The following is a 14,601-nucleotide window of genomic DNA, read 5'->3' on the forward strand; positions in this document are numbered from 1 at the left end:
TAACTCTTTGATTTGAATCTCTGATAAGAACAGGATGTACTCTTCTACCATTAAACTAAAAAAACACAGTATATAAATACAGAAACTATTCAAATCTTGAATTATTGCAAATCAATCATTTTAAAAAAGCTAATTTTGAGTCACACCTTAAAAGGATTTGATAATAGGAAACTAAACCACTGTACAGAAACATTTTGATAAGTAACAATTTTTCTTGTTTTAGGAGGGTACTACTGTACCAGTGGCACCACAAATCCAAATCTCCCCTGCAGCGAGGGATATTACTGTAGGTCTGGGGCAATGACAGCTGCACCCACCCAGGGCATCAATGCTGACGAGTGCCCTGTAGGTCATTATTGTCCTCAGCAGACAACAGAGCCGATTGCCTGTCCAAGAGGAACATTCTCAAACAACGTGAGACTTAGGAATGAGACAGACTGTACTCCTTGTACTAAAGGTATGCATATTTAATACTCTAAACAAATTGATATTGGTGGTGTATTAATTTTCGCAATTTTCACTCTAGACAGAAAAAATGTACCCAGGAAATTGACTTTTAACACTAAAAAGGCTTTTCATTTTTTTAAAATTGCAAAATTTGGTATCTGTGAATATGTTGGTGAGGGGACATGGAAATGCCAGTTGTCTGTTAGTCTGCAAATTCCACACTTTTTAATTTGTCATGGTTTTACGAAATAAGTTTTTTTTTTGGTATGTTGCCTTATTATGAAGAGTTACAGATTAAGTTTGACTTTGGTTACGGTTGATTGATTTTTATGGAAGTTATGGCCCTTGGACTTAGAAAATTGCCGTGAATTTACAGTTTTCTGCTCTTTTTATTTAATGCTTTTACCAATTGATTTCATATTTTGTATGTAGTCTTACTATGAGAAGTTACAGGTTAAGTTCGACTATAGTTATGGTTGAATGATTTTTACGGAAGTTACAGCCCTTGGACTTAGAAAATGTCATTGAATTTAAAGTTTTCTGCACTTTTTTTTACATGGGGGACATTGGAACGCTATTCTTTTATTTTTTTAAATTTCTAACAGGCTCCTACTGTAATGACACTGCTCTGACTGCACCAACTGGCCTGTGTACTGCTGGATACTTCTGTGTTGTCGGATCAGACAACCCAACCCCTGAAATCTGTACTGCTGGTAGATACTGTCCTGAGGGATCTCACACACCAACAAGATGCCCAGCGGGAACTTTCTCCAACACAACAGGACTAACTGCAACATATGAGTGTACAAACTGTACAAAGGGATCATATTGTATGTCAACAGGATTGACAGATGTTGAAGGAAACTGTACACAGGGTTATTACTGTCCTGAAGGTAAATTTTAAGGAGCTTGTGGTCCTTGACTCATTGACTCATACTTTTGGTATTGTAATTGTTTTTTGCAGCATATAATGCATGATTTTGCCCTTTTTGAAGTATTCTTTTTAAAAACCATAAAACTATAGATATTTATAAGTTTTATAAGGCCTTAACCACTCCCCTTGACAGACACTTGTGCATGTTGTAACTAACTTATGGATAAGACCTTCTTAAAAATCCTGATGAAAAAAATCTTACAAAAGGGTTTTTATCTTATTTTTTTCTTTTTTTTCAGGTTCTGACCAACACAATGAGATAATCTGCCCCATAGGACTCCATTGTCCAGAAGGCAGTGATGAGCCAAGATCTTGTTCTTCTGGATATTTTACAAATAAAACTGGGGAATGGCAGTGTGATATCTGTCCCAATGGGTTAGTATATATTTCACATATAAAACGAGAATGGTGGTATGACATTTGTCTGGATGGGTTAATACATGTATATATTTCACAGGACTGGGGAATAGCAGTGTGACATCTGTCTGGATGGGTTAGTACATGTATATACTTCAGTCAGGATGGGTTAGTACATGTATATACTTCACAGGACTGGGGAATGGCAGTGTGACGTCTGTCTGGATGGGTTAGTACATGTATATACTTCACAGGACTGGGGAATGGCAGTGTGACGTCTGTCTGGATGGGTTAGTACATGTATATACTTCACAGGACTGGGGAATGGCAGTGTGACGTCTGTCTGGATGGGTTACTACATGTATATACTTCACAGGACTGGGGAATGGCAGTGTGACGTCTGTCTGGATGGGTTAACACATGTATATATTTCACAGGACTGGGGAATAGCAGTGTGACATCTGTCTGGATGGGTTAGTACATGTATATACTTCAGTCAGGATGGGTTACTACATGTATATACTTCACAGGACTGGGGAATGGCAGTGTGACATCTGTCTGGATGGGTTAGTACATGTATATACTTCAGTCAGGATGGGTTACTACATGTATATACTTCACAGGACTGGGGAATAGCAGTGTGACGTCTGTCTGGATGGGTTAGTACATGTATATACTTCACAGGACTGGGGAATGGCAGTGTGACGTCTGTCTGGATGGGTTAATACATGTATATACTTCACAGGACTGGGGAATGGCAGTGTGACATCTGTCTGGATGGGTTAGTACATGTATATACTTCAGTCAGGATGGGTTACTACATGTATATACTTCACAGGACTGGGGAATAGCAGTGTGACGTCTGTCTGGATGGGTTAGTACATGTATATACTTCACAGGACTGGGGAATGGCAGTGTGACGTCTGTCTGGATGGGTTAATACATGTATATACTTCACAGGACTGGGGAATAGCAGTGTGACATCTGTCTGGATGGGTTAGTACATGTATATACTTCACAGGACTGGGGAATGGCAGTGTGACGTCTGTCTGGATGGGTTACTACATGTATATACTTCACAGGACTGGGGAATGGCAGTATGACAATAATGTATTTACTATTCTTTAATGCTGAAGTTCTACAATGTCATTGACTTCTATGTTTTACAATGACATTGACATTACATGTTCCATTAGAACATAGTGCATACAGTATCTATAAAAATTTAATTATGAGAGACTTTATGCAAGGCAAGATATTAAAAAACTATTTTTATCTTTCCCCAAGTATCAAAAGGGGAATGATTATAGTGAAATTCAACAAATGGCATATAGCCATTATACAAAATACATTTAGAGATCTTCAGATAGAAAACCTCTTTACTTAGATATAATATTTACCAATTGAAAATGGAGGAAAATCTGGTTTTTTTTATTGTTTCCAAAAACTGGTTTCTGAACTTCATTCTTTTTCCAAACAATCCATATGACTGTATATGCCATACTATTTTAGGGGAATTTTTACCTCAGTTCTTCTGTCTCATTTCAGTTTCTACTGTCTGCCAGAGAATGTAACAGCTGGTGTCCCTACATCTGGGTATTTCGACTGTCCAGCAGGATATTACTGTCCACAAGGAACTGGATTGGACTGGCAGCCATGTCCTAAAGGAACCTACAGCACCAAGACCAACATATACATGGTAAGTTTATTTTGCTTAGCAGCTCCAGAAAATGTTGAAAATTAAATTTGTGAAATTTCATATTCATTCTTAGCAATATGATAGTAGTTTAGTACATTGTAAACTTATTGAATTTTCATGTTTGCTTATTTAAATTGTTTGTCAAATGACATATGTTCTTGGGTATTAATTTTAATTTTGGAGATTATGAAATATTTGATAGAATGAAATTGGACTTTTGCTAGAACTGTTTTCTTCATTATTTGTCTACCACAAATATTAGCAAAAAATAAGTACACTAGAAATAATTTCACCCGTTCAGTTTTCTTTTCCAGTAAATGGGTACTGTACACATATTGTTTGCAGTATAGGGTGCAAAAGTAACACAATAAGATATGCCACCCAAGACATAGTTGAGGGTGATATACTGTCTGAGTGTGTTACTCTGTGTATCACCCTCTGCTGCAGGCAGGGTGATATACTGTCCGAGTGTGTTACTCTGTGTATCACCCTCTGTATTACATTGTACTGATTACATTTTGTACATCACACTTTTATGTACACTATTGTAACCTTTTAGAAACTTAAGTATAATTGTTATAAAACCTCAGATATAGTGAATGTCAAACTGGAATGAAATTTTTAAGTATTTTAACATTTAAATAAATCAACAATAGCTAAATAACAAAAAGGAACACTTCCACTATTCATTTTTCTAATTAAAGTCATCTTATATTAAAATTAAAAGGATGCACATATGGAAAAGTAAAAACATTTCTGGTCGAGAGGGAGATTTATTGGAGTGACATATCGTAACTACCAAGTTTTTAGGGAACTAGAATTGAATAGACCAAATTAACACCTGATGATTATCCAACAGAAACTTGTGATTTTTTTGTATGAAGTATAATATATGGTTATTTTATTTACACTGGGATAAATGAGTATTGATTTTCTTTGATTTTCACAATTAACCTTTTAAAAATTAGTGCATATAATTCCCTATATTAATGATTATTTGTAGCAATTTGTGTTGTCCAATTTTAAAAGTTTGTGATTTCAAAACTTATAGCCGTTTGAAATTTCTTCCTATTTTTTCATGGAGATAATTATCTTTTCTCTAGCTTACTCATTGCACTGATTGTGATGGAGGGAGGTTCTGCTCAGAAGAGGGAGCCACCAGTACTACCGGAGATTGTGCTGCTGGATATTATTGTCAATCAGGTGTTGACAGACCAAATCCAGATAACTCTGCCACAAACAGCTCATATCCTCCAACCTGTCCTCTTATTGGTGGTCACACAGGTAACAAATTACCTCCCTTTTAAGTTCCATACCTTAATGCTTTGTCACATTGTAAGTGCTGTCACAACTACATTTCTCATAAAATTTATACCAAAGCTTGCTATCACTAAGACTGGACAATTTTTAAAAAAATGCCACCTGGATAATTTTTGTGGCAATTATGCCACTTTGATTATCGAAAACCTGGCACATGCAGGAGGCATGGAACTTAAATTATTTATTTTGCTCCAGAACAGAGTTATTTCCCTCGACAATGTTGAAATCTATTAAAAAATCATATTATAAAATATGACAATATAGCATACAGCTTTACAAGAAGCTCTGAAATTACATCATCTGATGATTTCTTCTTTTCTGCAATTCACAAAAAGTTGTAATGAAGCTTGGCAAATGGACCAAAGTACATGTACTAATATGCTACAAATCTCCTAGTATCCAAAAATTCAGATGGTGTTGTACAAAACCTTTAGTAAAGAGGCACCATGTTTTTCAAAAGATTTTTAATCATTTGGAAAAAAAGTTAAAAATGTCCTGTTTCTGTTACAGAAGAAGTTCTTAAATATGTTAATAGTGAAGGCATCATATGTAATGCCAGTTTCCCATTTATGTTGCAGGATATGGAGATGTCTGTCCTCCAGGCTACATGTGTCCAACTGGCAGTGAACTTCCTGTAGAGTGTGGTGCTGGAACATACCAAGATGAACCTGGAGCAAGCGATTGTAAGACCTGCCCAGCAGGGTTCTACTGTACAACCAACTCCACCGATTTCTCCGACAAGCCTTGCCCGGCTGGATACTACTGTCCTAATGGCACCACCCATGCCCATCAATATCCATGTCAGAAAGGATCATACAATCCAGCCATTCAACAGACGAACAGCTCATCGTGTGTTCTTTGTGATGGAGGCAAATATTGCCCAGTAGATGGAGCTGATTCACCAGCAGGCAACTGCAGGTAGGCAACATTTTAGATATTTTCATCAATGAAATATTAATCTCTGTAAACGCTTATTATTTTATGCTGATAAGCAATAAGCAAAAAAGTTCCTGAAAATTGGAGAATTACTCCAAGAACCCAAAATAAAGTCTCTGCTAAAATTACATGATTTACTGAATAATATCTCCACTCATTAAAGTTGGCCTATATTGCCATTGTTTTGTCCATCTGTCCATTACACTTTTCTATAACAGATTTCTCAGCTTCTATTGGTGTATACGTTTGCATGATATCTTGAACTGTGTCTCCCCTTTCCCAGTCCCTTGCTTATCTCCCCTTTCCCAGTCCTTATCTGTTTCCTGTTTTAATACTTAATAGCATGATATGGTGTGCAAGATCTTGTTTAAATCTTAAAATGAGAGGAAGTAAGGACTTTGTCGATTTACATGGAATACTTTTTTAATGTTTCAGTGCTGGGTGGTATTGTACAGAAGCATCGACCATGACCATGCCATCAAATCCTGTCGAGGGTGGAAGATGTTCAGTTGGTCAATATTGTCCTGAGGGTAGTGAAGCTCCCATTGAATGTGATGGTGGAAAGTATTGCCAGACTGTTGGATTATCCCTGCCTACTGGTATCTGCTTGGCAGGTTAGTGTCTTGTACAAAGAGTTGACATAAGGTTGATTTGAAGGTCAGACGGTCAAATAAAGTAATTTTTTTAGAATGAAACCTGTATTCTGAGTAGGCAGTTCAGTTATATTCAGTGAATATTTAAAGACTTAGAGTCAAGAAAGTGTTCTCCTGCAAGAAATTGTTTCTTTGTGCTATGATATCTATTAGAATTAAGCATTGCTATTTTAGTCTTTTTTATCATGCAAATTGTCATGGAATGCCTAAAATATCCAGTCAATCAATATATTTTTTTCTCTATTTTTTCAGGATACTACTGTAACATCAGTGCTTTTATAGCCACACCACCCCCAAGCACCTCTGGTGACAGATGTCCAAAGGGTCATTATTGCCCTGCCCAGAGTATTGCCCCAACACCATGCCCCATTGGTTATTACTATGATAGAACTGGAGCTCAACAGGAATCTGACTGTGTCATCTGTACTAAAGGTCAGTTGTTTTTTTTTTATGAAAGGTTATGTGTACTTTTTTTTTGTTATGCACTGCATTTGTACTTGATAAAGTCGTATTTACTTTACATTTCTAAACTGATGATTAGCTGGTTGAGTTTTTGTACTACATGAAATTTTGTAAAAGGTTCTTCCAGTTATCATAATAACATTGATTTTCAGTGTTCTTAATATGGCACCTAACAAATGAGGAATCATTTAAAATCTGAGAACAAAGTATTATTTGAATTTGGAATTATTTTGGATTTTAGAAAATAAGTGAAAAAATTATTTATAAAACTTACCCCTACTAATGGGGTTAGTCATGCCGTCATGACTAAGGGAGGTTAGTAAGTTTCCTTGACTTTTGTTATTCAACAAACTCTGTCCCTTAGTCATGCCAGCATGACTAACCTCTTTAGTAAGGGTTAGTTTTACTAATTTTATTTTTGGTCATTTTCTTAATTCCAAAATAATTCCAAATTTAAACAATTGAGTTTCTTAGTGTTTGAAATGAAAAGTAAAATTTCATATAAGTAAAACCTTACCTGTTATCACTCCCACATTAGAGGGAGACTCCCACTAAATCAATGAGAATTTTAGAATCCCCCACATTAAAATGTAAGATTTATAGGAGGTTTTTGGTTAAAATTAATGCTTTTTCTGTGACAAATACTAAATAATTTAATTCTTACATAAAACAATTTGCTTTTGGGTGAAAATCTTCCACATAAAATAGTGTCAGTGGGGGTAGAATCTCCCACATGAACTTCCTCAAAGGTTAACAGGCAGAGTGAAGGAATATTTTTATGAGTAACAATAGTACAAACCTATTTCTTCATAATGTAACACTGTTTGGCATTGGCTGTGTGCATACATGTATTGTAGATTATACCCAATAATGATACTTAATAAAAGTAGATCACCAAACTAGATTTGGAAATAATCATATATGTACTTGTGTGTATCATCATATTACATTAAAATAGAATTGAAGAAAACGGAAAACATTTATCTTATTCTAGAACAATAACATTACGTGTCACAGAACTTTTTAATTGTGCTCTTTGCAAATAAAAAACCTTTAATTTTCTATACATTTCCATACTTAGTTTTCCCACATATTGTCTCCTCTTGAATGCAATATTCTGTACAAATTTGCAAGATGCCTGAAAAAAATACTCCATTGCATAGTTTTGGTCTGCCTTAGAATCCATTATCCTATGCACCCTTCCGCCATATTGAAAAAAAAGTGATGTTTAATTTTAGGAAAATACTGTGGAAGCTACGGACTAGAGGCTGAAACTGGAGACTGTGCAGCTGGGTACTATTGTCCTGAAGGTCAAACAGTGGCCACACCCGCCAATTACAGCTGTCCTCTGGGATACTTCTGTGTGGGTGGGAAGGAAATGCCAGAGCCATGCCCATCTGGAACTTATCAGGTATTCATAGGAGTTTGTTTCATATTCCTCAAACAATGTTTTAGGGGTATGTAGGAATCACTTACCTATGATTATTAATATTATTTTAATACTCCCATCCTACAAAATGAGATAAAATATAGGAACACCTTTGTCCAAACTTAAGATTAAATTTCTTAGAAACTTTATGTGAAGATTAGACAAAGACATGCCTGAAGATTGATATATGCATCCTTTCTGTTCAATGTATTCTTCCTAAAATTTATTAAAAAATTTGCATCCATGTTAATTGAAGTTTTTGTGCAAACAAACAATACTTATTGCAGTTGCCTCTCACTGAAGAAAATTCAGATACAGTCAAATAAATGTAAACCAATTTGTGAAGAAAATGAAAATCCCTTTATTTACTGAAAACCTGTCTAAACCAGACAGTCCAATTTTGACATTTGAAATACATGGTGTACCTATGTTAAACAACACTCCTGCCTATAGTGAACAAAACTTACAAAAAAATGGGGTTCAGTTTAGACAGGTTTCAATGTACTTTTAACAAGGTCAATGATCCTAAACATGCCCCTGAATTGTAGTTCTGATATTTTTATTGTTTTAGGACGAACCAATACAAAGTACCTGTAAAACATGTCCTGCAGGATATTATTGTAATGCTACATTCAGTCCTGTCATCAACTATGCCACTTATATCTGTCCAGAAGGATATTATTGCCCAGATGGAACCAGTTTTGATGATGAATATCCTTGTCCTAAGGGAACTTTTAACAACAGAACGGGTAATGTTTACATTGAACTTCTTGCCTTTAATGTGTATTTGGAAATTTGTTTTAGCTTTTTATATTTTCTGTGGTGAAGTCTTTGCAGAAACACACAAAAAAACTTTTTATTTTTATTTTCATGAAATATGGCCAAAAATAGACATACCTGTTAACCCTCCCATATTTCAGTGGAGATTCCCACAAAATCAGTGAAAAATTTCGGACATCCCACAGAAATGTTAAGATTTATGGGAGGGTTTTGGTTTATATTTTCAGTGACGAATACTTAATAATTGAATTCTTACATTTAAAAAAAATTGCTTTTCATCAAAATCTCCCACATAAAACAGTGTCAATGGGGGAGAATCTTCCACACGAATTGTTCCAAGGTTAACAGATATTATACAGACTGTTCCAAAGTTAACAGGTATGATTCTGACTGTTCCAAGGTTAACAGGTATAATACACACTGTTTTTTAAGGTTAACAGGTATGATTCAGACTGTTCCAAAGTTAACAGGTATGATTCAGACTGTTCCAAGGTTAACAGGTATGATTCAGACTGTCAGAAAGTAGAATAAACAGATAATTTTAGTCTTGAGAAAATATACAGCAGTTAATAAGATCACTATATGTATTTATGCATACAAGACCAGTTGATTCTCATGTTCTTAATTTAGATCTTATAAAAAGGTTATTTTGCATTGTCACTTTAACTCTTAATGCATATTGAATAAAATATTATGGATGTTTGCTGGTCATGTTCAGCCATTTTTTGTCAGCTTTTCAGACTCTGCTGGTTTTATCCATTTTGTATAGCATTTATATTTTTTACACAGTGATCCCCACTTTTCTTTTCATAATTTCATTAAACACACCTTAAAATTAAAATGTTTTATTTTGAGAAGTTTAAATGAAATCCTTGTTTTTTTCTTCATTGTTTTTAATAGATAAAACCTACTAAGATAAAACCTTATACAAGAGAAATCCTTTTCCCAGCAAAATTTCAAATGCGTATATCTTAAAAATGAGCTCACTGACTATTTTTTCTTCTTATATTGTTCTAGCGTGAAAAATAATTTTGCAACCCATTAAAATCCTTGATATTCTTAGACCAGCGAACATTCTTTAAATAGGCTTAAACATATGTTTAAGTAATGCTTTGTTAAGATTTTAATCTATCTTTTGTTTCATTTTAGGACTGAACAGTACACATGAATGCTCTGAATGTGTTGGTGGAATGGCATGTGACATGGATGGTTTGACCTATCCCATGAGGCCTTGCTCAGCTGGATATTTCTGTAGACAGAGTGCCGACTCCACAACACCTAGTTTAGGTAAGATTGACAGTATGTTTGCATTGTAATGTGCTGTGTTTTTTTATAAATCTTATATTTGTGTGTAGTAGGTTGTTTCTACTAAGTGTTCTACTGAGGTGAATGTTATTTCAATGACTTAGCACTTGTTTTCTCATATTAACTTTGATATCACTATTGTGAGAGCCAAAAAATGATAGCATTGATGTATGGTATTGTATTGGGTAGTTACTTGTTTTAAATTGTAAGTTTTCAAAATTTTCAAAAATGGTCATTTGGAATATTGAAAGAGTAATCAAGGGAACCAAGGTTATAGCGGTAATCAAAAGAATGTAATCCAGGGAAAAAAGGAGATTGTTTAAATTACAGGGAAATCTAACTCCATGAGGTCTCTGAATAAATAAAAAAAAAATCATTCAGTTATTTGCATAATCAGTTTCCTTATCCACAAAGGAAATTATTTTTATGTAGTCCAAAAGGTACTCCAAAAGTGATGAAATTTAAAAATCTCTTCTATTTTAGTATTTGATACTTGAGCTATTTTGTAGACTTGTGTCAAACAAATCCTATGGCATGGCTTCCTCAGGATGCATTAACGAAAATTGGATTATTGTAGGTTCCTTGGCCGACCGATGTTCAGCAGGATCATACTGTCCAGAGCAGACGGCTGAACCAATCGGCTGTCCTGAGGGTAGTTATAGTCCTGCCGTGGGGCTCCAGATGGAAAGTCAGTGTATCAATTGTACAGGAGGATATTATTGTAATGAAACAGGTTTGTAGGCTTAAATCTGTCTTTGTTTAAGTAAACATTGGACTCTGGTAACACCCTCATTCATTTACTTTAAAAAGTACTCTAGCTGACAGCTTCCAAAACCAAAGCGTCATACTTTATATTGGTTCTTTAATGAGCTTAGCTCACAGTTTTTCTAGTTAAATTACCTAATTCAGGATTTACCTTTATTGTTATTATTGTCACATGTCGTAGTATTTATTTAGGTTTAACTTCAGGACTTACCTTTAATGTTATAATGGTCACATGGTGTCTTATTTATTTATGTTTAACTTCAGGACTTACCTTTATTGTTATGGTGTCTTATTTATTTAGGTTTAACAGCAGTTGTAGGACAGTGTCTCCCATCGTATTACTGTCCTGTTGGCTCCAAGGTATCCACTGAGATAATTTGTACGGCTGGTCACTACTGTCCACTGGGTACAGAGACACCTGTCCCATGTCCTGCTGGAACGTTCTCGGACATCCAGGGACTCAGTATGGAGTCAGAATGTGCTAACTGTACTAAAGGATATTATTGTGAGACTTCTGGCTTGACAAATGTTACTGGTCCTTGCAAGGAAGGTAATCATTAAAGATAGGTTGTTCTAATGTAGCACTCGATGTTTAGAGCTTCTACAGATTTTACACAACTGAAATCCTTTATATTTTTTATATACTTTCCATTAAGAAATCCTGGAATGTTTAAATTGAAATTGTGGGTCTTATATACCGTGCTCCAAGGAAATTCTGCAAAATGGTGAAAAAGATCAGACCAAGATTCAATTGGACCAAGCAGCTGTCAAGAATTTTCTGAAACATTTCAGGTTTCATTTCATACTAATAAGATATGACATTTTGAAAATAGGAAGCAACTGTAATCACGCTCAAAATGATTTTTTTTAAGGACAGGATTTTGAATTTCAGGATTGAAATTAGTGTTTTTTAGAAAATATTTAACTAGTTATGGTTTTGTGTTTCAGGATACTATTGTCCAACAAAATCCAGTGTAGAAACTCAGATTATCTGTCCAGAAGCTAGACATTGTCCAACAGGGAGTGCGGAACCACAGGAATGTCCCGATGGAATGTTTGTTGATTATCAAGGGGCTGCAACTTGCTCTGTCTGTCCAGAAGGTAATCAAGTATATCTATAAAGTTTTATATGTGGAATTGAGGGGATCCAAAATAGAAATTAATGAAATACTTTTAATTCAGGAAATGTTTGCTTTGTCTTCTTTCTTTTGATTTTTCTAATCAATTAAATTTTTGTTAATGATTTTGAACTTGATTTTTTATGAAATATTTCAGGCTACTATTGTATACCAGAACTTTCAATCGAGGGAGATGCCTCATCAGCCAAAACAATCTGTCCCCTCGGATATTTCTGTCCTAATGGGACAGGACATGACTGGCAGCCTTGTCCTGCTGGAACTTTCGGAAACAGTCTTGGACTTAAGAAAGCAGAGGATTGTACACCATGTACTGGTGGACAATATTGTGAAGGTATGGAAGCTACCGGGTTGGTTTTATGATGAAGGAGGGGGGTAGATGGAATTTGAATTGAAAAATGAAAGGACTTAACCAGACATGTGTGATAAAGTATCCAATACAAGAAATTAGTCATATTACAAAAGGCTTAAGATAGAAAAAAAAACAAAATAGGACTGACATTACAACAACAAAAAACAACCTTAACCACTACACCACTGAAATCAAAGTCTTTGAAATGTCTTAAATGTTAACAAATCCATCTATGACCTTTCATTCTCAAGGAATTATGAACTATGATGTCTTTGAAATACCAATGAAAGAGGAGGTATTGTGCTGCAGAAGATTAATCGTCCTCCATGAAAATTTGTCTTTTCCAGAAGATTGGAATGTTCTCTTTATGAGGTTAGATATACATTTTGTTTGTTTTCCAGGAACTAACTTGACCTCACCAACTGGAGACTGCTGGCCTGGATATTATTGTATCTCAGGTGTTGACAAAGCCAACCCTTTGATGTTAAATGACTCTCAATGTCCTACTGGAACCACACATCCAATCATTGGCCATCTTTGTCCAGCAGGTCACTATTGTCCTTCTGGTACAGACTATCCCATTGGTTGCCCAGCTGGGTCATACCAAGACCTGACCAATCAGGACTACTGTAAGGCCTGTCCTTTGGGTCATTATTGTTATGCCAACACATCAGACTACGCTCCAAATATTTGTCCTGGTGGATATTATTGTCCAATCAACACAACTGATTTATACGAGTTCCCATGTCCACCTGGTACCTTTAACAATTTGACCCAACAACACAGTATAGATTCATGTGAGTCATGCACTCCTGGCATGTATTGTCAAGGTCATGGAAATGCTTACCCAACCGGAAACTGTTCTGCAGGATGGTACTGTACCAATGGATCTGATGCTTCTCAGGTTAGTGGTTATCTTCATGACTTTTCAAGTAAGGTGTTGTTATAGAATTTTTCGTTTGAAATATTTGAATTTTATCTTTTATCCTCCCTAAATTCGAATTTACCAAGAATTATGGATTTTAGTCTTTACCCATGAGTTTTGAAAGAGGGTGCTAACTTCATAAAAAATCTGGGGATCCTTCTTCAAAAATGTTGACTTTAATAATAATAATTATGCTAATAATAACAGTTTACTTTATTTTAAGAGGATAACACAGTAAGTTAACAAGAACTAATCTTCCTGAAGCCCTCATGCAATACAAATGAAGACAGAAATTATGTACACATAATAGTCACAGTTGAATGAGTTTAATAGTGTTTGATGGTTTTCGAAGGGAGTGTGATTGCAACTGATCAAACTCCCTTGTGTAGGGCCCTGAAAAATTAAGGCTTTTATTAAAATATCAGTCTTAGATTTCTTTATGAAATCAGAGTCTGGTCATGAAAATCTCACATTACAGTCTATGGCCAGTGGATAAAAATGGTTATGATGAAAAACAACAAATGTACCAGCATATAACCTTAATACAAAATAATACTTTCTGAGGTCACCATAAGGTCTTCAACAGTGTATGCATGAAAAATTATTTGATTTTTAATTGTCATTAACTTTTGTCATTTCAGCCCACATTGACTGGTGGACAGTGTTTAGCAGGATTCTTCTGTCCAGAAGGATCATACGAAATGCAGAATTGTACAGCTGGACAATATTGCTCAACAGATGGACTTGAAATCCCTGATGGGTACTGTGATGCTGGATATTATTGCCCAATTGGCTCAACATCTCCACAGCAAATTGATTGTCCAGTGGGCCACTATTGCCCACTAGGAAGTGACTTGCCTATGCCTTGTGGTAATGGAACATATGCACCCAAAATACGACAGCAGCAGTCTTCAGATTGTAAATCATGTGATGGAGGGTATTACTGTAATGGCACTGGACTCAATGCTGTATCTGGACAATGTGATGCAGGTAAAAGGCAACAATGTCTGTCTGTCTATCCTTACATGTACATGTAACTCTTCATGTAAGCGTGTCCAAGTAACAGTATTCACAAATTAAAGTACTTCCTCATCAAGACTC

General features: G+C 35.4%; 1 protein-coding gene across 1 annotated transcript in view; it reads left to right on the forward strand.

The window, feature by feature from the left end:
- Window positions 1–14,601, forward strand: part of LOC148600359 (uncharacterized) — a 139,778-nt gene that overhangs the window by 87,935 nt on the left and 37,242 nt on the right. Inside the window, exons 75-91 of the mRNA XM_088557441.1 lie at window positions 224–457; window positions 1,053–1,340; window positions 1,621–1,756; window positions 3,287–3,437; window positions 4,541–4,721; window positions 5,336–5,675; window positions 6,129–6,307; window positions 6,599–6,778; window positions 8,047–8,219; window positions 8,809–8,986; window positions 10,167–10,304; window positions 10,900–11,055; window positions 11,389–11,637; window positions 12,036–12,188; window positions 12,363–12,557; window positions 12,977–13,479; window positions 14,142–14,490. Coding sequence (XP_088413567.1) covers window positions 224–457; window positions 1,053–1,340; window positions 1,621–1,756; window positions 3,287–3,437; window positions 4,541–4,721; window positions 5,336–5,675; window positions 6,129–6,307; window positions 6,599–6,778; window positions 8,047–8,219; window positions 8,809–8,986; window positions 10,167–10,304; window positions 10,900–11,055; window positions 11,389–11,637; window positions 12,036–12,188; window positions 12,363–12,557; window positions 12,977–13,479; window positions 14,142–14,490 — 3,783 coding nt within the window. The remainder of the gene's footprint in view (window positions 1–223; window positions 458–1,052; window positions 1,341–1,620; window positions 1,757–3,286; window positions 3,438–4,540; window positions 4,722–5,335; window positions 5,676–6,128; window positions 6,308–6,598; window positions 6,779–8,046; window positions 8,220–8,808; window positions 8,987–10,166; window positions 10,305–10,899; window positions 11,056–11,388; window positions 11,638–12,035; window positions 12,189–12,362; window positions 12,558–12,976; window positions 13,480–14,141; window positions 14,491–14,601) is intronic.

Source organism: Perna viridis, chromosome 13, assembly GCF_037379345.1.
Source record: "Perna viridis isolate PV_CMFRI_1.1 ecotype Kerala chromosome 13, ASM3737934v1, whole genome shotgun sequence".
Classification (NCBI taxonomy): Eukaryota; Metazoa; Mollusca; class Bivalvia; order Mytilida; family Mytilidae; genus Perna; species Perna viridis.